Source organism: Euleptes europaea, chromosome 19, assembly GCF_029931775.1.
Source record: "Euleptes europaea isolate rEulEur1 chromosome 19, rEulEur1.hap1, whole genome shotgun sequence".
NCBI lineage: Eukaryota > Metazoa > Chordata > Lepidosauria > Squamata > Sphaerodactylidae > Euleptes > Euleptes europaea.
This window is the reverse complement of record NC_079330.1, coordinates 1,350,070-1,356,259: the sequence shown is the minus strand read 5'-3', so window position 1 is coordinate 1,356,259 and position 6,190 is coordinate 1,350,070. Positions and strand designations below refer to the sequence as shown.

The 6,190-nt window shown below is 52.2% G+C and overlaps 1 protein-coding gene across 1 annotated transcript; it reads right to left on the bottom strand.

Moving 5' to 3' along the window:
* Positions 1-352: 352 nt before the first annotated feature.
* KLHDC7A (kelch domain containing 7A) lies at positions 353-3,274 on the bottom strand. The gene has a single exon (XM_056865598.1). The coding sequence runs from the start codon at positions 3,272-3,274 to the stop codon at positions 611-613; it is 2,664 nt and encodes an 887-aa protein (XP_056721576.1). The 3' UTR covers positions 353-610.
* Between the last annotated feature and the right edge of the window lie 2,916 nt (positions 3,275-6,190).

Here is a 6,190-nt window from a genome sequence, read left to right as displayed (position 1 = left end):
GGTTATCCTGGTGGAAGGAAAGGCACTCTGCACAGGGACAGAGAATCTTTGTTCTTACCCGACAGCATGTATATGTCCCCTCCATTGAAATGAATTGAGGGGAGGGGCCCTTCCTTACACCCACATGGGAACTTGGAAATGTCGCAGAAGAGTCCAGAAGACTCGTCCTGATTTGGGATCTTGGGGTGGGGGGAGGGTCCCTCTGCAAATTGCTATCGGTTGATAATCAGACCCAGCAGTTGCATTTCAGACCTGGGAGCAGGAGGGTAGAGAATTTAAAAACTGTGCATGAGGCATCCACGGCATTCCAGATCATGACAACATGCGGCAGTATCATGCCATCCGGCCTATGCAGAGTTTGCCTAAGTTTGCACTAACGAGGCCTGTATTGGCGACTGTCCAAGACCCCAAAGGCTGCGTTTAATTTGCATGCAAATTTACAAGGATTTAAGTATCTTAAAATAAACAGACGCTGCCAACCCGCTTGTAGCTCCATCTCCCTTGACAGATGCGTGGAAATCAGCTAGCAGGAGGAGACCGTCAGCACGGAACCCGTGGAATTAACTGGCTTTGCCTCCTCAGAGCCCCCCAGCGGATTCCGCTGTTGCAGTCAGACCCTCGTTTGAGCTGCCCCTCTGTCAGGCAGCACGAGCGTCACGGGGAAAAGGGTCCCTCTTGGGGAAGGGAAATTTTGTAATTCCTTGGTCCCAAACCGAGGTGAGACATAATCTGTGAGGAAGCGGATATTGAACTGCCGGCTGATGCAGTACACCAGGTTATCGACGACAGCACACTGAAAGCAAGCTGGGAACGGCATGGGGTTGGTGGCACATTCGTACCAAAGCTTAGCCTTGGCGCTGCAGCGGTAGACGCTGATGCCCATGCTGCGGTTCAAGTCAAAGCGGTAGATGAAACCGTTGGCGGTCACCATCTCTGTGGTCCTGTCCTTGCTCCCTCCAGTAAGGCTGACCTTCCAGGTGTCTGACCGGCTGATGTACTTCAGCAGCATGTACCGCAATGTACCCCCCGTAACGTAGATCTCCCCGTCACACACGGTGGCGGTGTGGGCCACCGCAAAGGTGTCATTGGGCAACGAGGCTGCAAAAGTCCAGCGATCCATCCGCGGGTCATAGCGCTCAACGGTGTAAAGGCATTCCCCGCCAATGGCATAGAGGCAGCCATCTAAGGCCACCAGCTTACAGTGAGGCCTCGCTTGATTCAGCGGGCAGATCTCTCGCCAGATGTTCGTCAACGGGTTGTAGCAGAAGACCCGCTTGGAAGGTTTCTGGTTCTTCCCTCGCCCTTCACAGCCAACCACCACAAAGAGATAATTGAACATGCTGCACACGGCGCAACCCCTGGAGACAGCTTCCATAGGCACATGTGTTAGCGGGTGCCAAGAGTCACTCTGGTCATCATAGTAGCACAGTCTGCTTGCGCCATGGCTGTGATCTTGTGAGCTGACGTCTGCAACAGCCACATGCTTCTTGCCCCGCATCCTTCTCTGCAGGATCAGGTCCCGCTCCAGGGCATTGAGGCGCCCATAAATCGCATGGGTTCTGAGCACTTGGAGGTAATTCTCACTCATGACCTTATAAGCTGCTTCCTGGACCCTCTCCAGTTTCTGCTTCTTGGCCATGCACAAAACCTCGTAACAGTTCCCCAGATCCAAGTGGATGTCTACGGAGGTCTCCGAGTTCAGTGGGACGTGGAAGAACTTGGCGCCAGCCACAAGCTTCACGCTGGGCTCCACAGTCATGTCAGCCTGGAGGGTCTGCATAGATCCGACCAGGGAAGAAACTGAACGGGAGTGGGTGGGACTGATATCGGGAGTGCTGCTGCCTGATTTCCCAGGTGCAGGAGAACCAAATCCCTCCATCTGCACCTGAAGCTCTGGGTTTTCTGCAATCTGATGGAAACTCTCCTTCCGACTGAAGCCGTGGCCTGTTCCGGAAGGCTTCTGGCAGCCGCTTGCGTCTTTATCAGCCTCTTCCTGGACGACCTGTTGCATGGCGTGTCCATCATCCTGTGGGGACAGAGCCCCAGAAGACGGGGCTGGACCCTCCTGGAGGGTGGTGCTGTTCTCCTCGTCTTCTGCTGTCGAATTCTGGGCTGCTTCCCGACACGGGGGTGCCTCAGGCTCATTGGGCAGGTCACTGCTAGATGGGTTGTAGGATGTTCGGGTGGCTGCAGTTTTAAGGGAGGACTTTTCATTCAACACTGACTTTGAGACAGATTGGACATAGTAGTCGTAGACTTTGCCTCTCAGGCTGGTCCCTGGTAGGGATGGTTGCCCACAGCGACCTCCTTTCGGCTGCCTCTCTTTAATGATGTTCTCCTCTACTTGGACCTTTGCCACAGAGGTGAAGGTATAGGCGGTGCTGGATCGCCCGTTGCACTTATTTATAGCCAGGCCCATGTCAGAAGTCGCATGGAATGACTGGGTTGTCTCTCGCCCCACCTGGACCTCTTGCATCTGGGCTAAATTTTGATTCATGTCTTCTCGCAACACCTGCCCCATCTCTTTTTCTAAGGGGGATCTGTTCCCATTTGTAGGAGGAGGAGGATCTCCCCCGGCTTGCTTGTCACACGGACCGGGGCAAAGATCGGCTTTTAGGCTGGGCCCCTTGTGGTCACTGTTAGAACTGCCGATGTCACAACCGTCGCTCAGCAGACCTCGAGAAGCGGGCCTCCCCCTTGGCTGTGCCGCAGCAACCCCCTCCGCTGTCCCAGCCCCACTCGCGCAGCTCGAAACTGTACCTGCAGTTTCTTCTTCCTTTGCCACCTCCTCCTCCGTCTCTGGAAGTGAATGCTTTTCGTCTGGTTGTGATCCGGTCCCCCGATGACTCATTTCCTTTCTCTGCTTTCCCTCCTCCTCCTTCTCTTCTTTCCCATTCAGAAACGTTAACTCTCTGCCAACAGGTGTATACTGCAGCCTGGACTTTACTGCAGCAGCAGGTCTGCCCAGGTGCATGTTTGGATTGGCTGGTCCGCCGTTCTCCTTTACCCCTTTGCCAGAGTTACGCCTGTGCCTCAGTTCCTGGCCCGTTGTCTCTCGGTCCGTCCCATCGCAGGCCTGCTGCTCTTTTTGCCCCGTTTCCCTGCCAGCATCTGTTCTGACGCTGTCACCTCCCAGGGTGCTGGCAGACACTCGAGACCGATAATACTTGTATGCCAAAGTCAGCAAAAGTAGGGCGCCAACCGAAAGGGCCAGCCTGCCGGCCAGCTGCATCTCTAGTGGCTGATCCCAGCTTCCCTCTCCACTGGTGATCATTTTCCCAAACCACGCCGGTGCTCAGGAATGTGAAAAATCTGGGATTAATGATTGCCAAGCCGGGACCGGCGCAGGGTGGATAAGACTTGCCTCCTTCGACTCTCTGGAAGGTGACTTTTACCTGTTGGCAGGTAAAAGAGAACACCGTATGCTCCCAGCTGGTATCTCGGCTCACCAGGTGTCTGCTTACCATAGGTGGTTTGCATATTTGAACAAGGTAGGCTGACCCGGACGCAGGTGAAGAAAAGCGCAGCAACCAGACAGACAACCAAGAGCTGGCAAATGAAGGGGTGGCATTTAGGAAGCTCTGTAAACAAGGGACGCTTTGGAAAACTAAAAGGAAGTAAAGACAAAGGGGGTGTTTTCATAATAGATTACCTAACAGTGTTATGAGACGCTCTTCTTCCGTATGGATTTCTCTCAGTCGCCCTCTTCTCTCCCCGCCCCTGCAGTTCCTAGTTCATAGGCTGCTATTCATGATATCTGTTAGTGAGCTGGAGTTGAAAAACTAGAATAATAGAATCATAGAGTTGGAAGGGGCCATGCAGGCCATCTAGTCCAACCCCCTGCTCAATGCAGGATCAGCCTAGAGCATCCCTGACAAGTGTTTGTCCAGCCTCTGCTTAAAGGCTGTCAGAGAGGGGGAGCTCAACACCTCCTTAGGTAGCTGATTCCACTGTCGAACAAGTCTTACTGTAAAAAATTTTTCCTAATATCCAGCAGGTATCTTTCCGCCCACAATTTAAACCCATGTCCTATTCTCTGCTGCCAACAGGAACGGCTCCCTGCCCTCCTCTAAGTGACAGCCTTTCAAATACTTCAAGAGAGTAATCGTGTCCCCCTCAACCTCCTCTTCTCCATCTTAATGACATCTTAGGCCAGGCCTTCCTGTCACTTCAGAATGGTGATGTGACTCTCGGGGTCACGTCAAAGGAGCTGGTTTGCAGGGGAGCCATTTAGACTTAAGACCCCTTATTCAAATCCTGATGAACCTGGGCAAGTAACTTGCTCTGGTGGCGGGGTAATGTGGAGCGGGAGTCTGCTGCTGCCCTGAGCTCAGGAGCAAGACAAAACAGACAAGCAAGTTTCTTTGGACTCCTGCACTGGATGAAATTTGAAGGCCATCAGGATGCCCCCAAATGGCTGAGTTTGGGCCTGAGAGATCAGCCCTGTGAGTATTTCTGCGTGCATGCAGATTTAGACGAGGCCAGATCCGATCCTGAAGACTGAGTCATTCCCTATTTCATTTTCTCACCCAACAAGTGCAGATATCGAGAACGTTTCTTTGAAGAGCAGGATGAAAAATCTTTCAAACAGCTCCTAGATACTCCCACCTGAATTTCAGCTGGCTTCATTTGTGATGCTATATTGAAAATGGCTCCTTTCATCTCCTGGGGCATGCACGACCCCACTTACACTGCATCATAGGTTTTGGATTCTCAGCATTGAACAAAATAGTTCTTCTGTCTTGGATCTGTTTTTCGTTGCAAAAAGAAAAAAAATCACAGGGCAAAAACATTAACATGTTACAAGAATGCTGATAGCTGGGGATACATAAAGCTCAGCCCATGGAAGGGGGATGTAGAAGCCCCCCGACCAGGACAACAACACTTCTGTACATCATTCAGCTCTCTACAAATGAGGAATAACTGAACCGATCCAGAGGAAACCCTCCTCCTTCCTTCCTTCCCTCCTTCCTTCTTTCCTTCCGTTCTCTAGCTCAACGGCATGGTCCAGTTCTCTCAAGCCACCTTGGCCAATATGCAGCAAATTAAAATGGTGCTTAAAAGGGGAGGTGGGAGGTGTGGGCTGAGGGAGACCATCAGGACAAAATGAAACAAACGAAGACATGAGTGAAATGTGAAAGATAATTGGAAGCCCATTTTGGGTGGCGTGCGGAGTATGCTGGGTCAGGCGAGAACGGCTGGAGGGCGTGAAGATTTGCTCAGGTGTGGGGGGTGGATCAAAAAAGTAAAATCTGAAGGCAAACATGTGAAGTGCAAACAAGCTGGGCGGGGAGGGGGAAGAACATCTTAAATGGGATTAGGTCCTCCTCATGGGTCGGGCTGCCTCCTTGGTGCCTCGCCTGATAAGTTGGGGGAAGAAGAAGAGGAAGAGTTGGTTTTTATATGCCAACTTTCTCTACCAGTTAAGGAAGAATCAAACTGGCTTACAATCACCTTCCCTTCCCCTCCCCACAACAGACACCCTGTGAGGTAGGTGGGGCTGAGAGAGCTCTAACAGAGCTGTAACTTGCCCAAGGTCACCCAGTTGGCTTTGTGTGTAGGAGCGGGGAAACAAATCCAGTTTGCCAGATTAGCGTCCGCCGCTCATGTGGAGGAGTGGGGAATCAAACCCAGTTCTCCAGCTCAGAATCCACTGCTCCAAACCACTGCTCTTAACCACTGCACCACACTGGCTCTCTCCTCTGGGCTCCAGAAGGCACGTGTGTGGGTTGTGATGGGCCGGGAAGCAAACCAGAGAGTGAGAGACCGTCTCTGCTTGTGTGCTGGGTATTATGATGTGGTACATGCTGGAAATGCGGATCCCAAGCCCCTCTGCCGTGTAGGCATGGTGAGGATGTATGGTTGGCAGCAGCTGGCACGGGCACTGCAGAATCCTGCGCTGTCTGCAAGACACACCTTCTAAAGACGAGAAAAGAATGTAAGAAATTGTCTGGCGGGATCAGGGTCTTCTTTCTGTCTCTGACAGTGTGGCCTTCTAGGGGTCCCAACTACTTTCCTATCAAGAGAGGTGTAGGTGGGTTCAGGGCAAGTGACAAGCAAAGGTGATTTGCCATTGCCTTCCTCTGCAGAGTATTCTTTGGTGGTCTCCCATCCAAGTACTGACCTTGCTTGGCTTCCAAGTTCTGACAAGATCAGGCTGTACTATGCCGCCTTCCCTCCCCTTCAAACA

What these genes read in the sequence shown, in the direction of transcription:
- KLHDC7A (XM_056865598.1), bottom strand. Translation starts at nt 3,274, where the DNA reads ATGATCACCAGTGGAGAGGGAAGCTGGGATCAGCCACTAGAGATGCAG.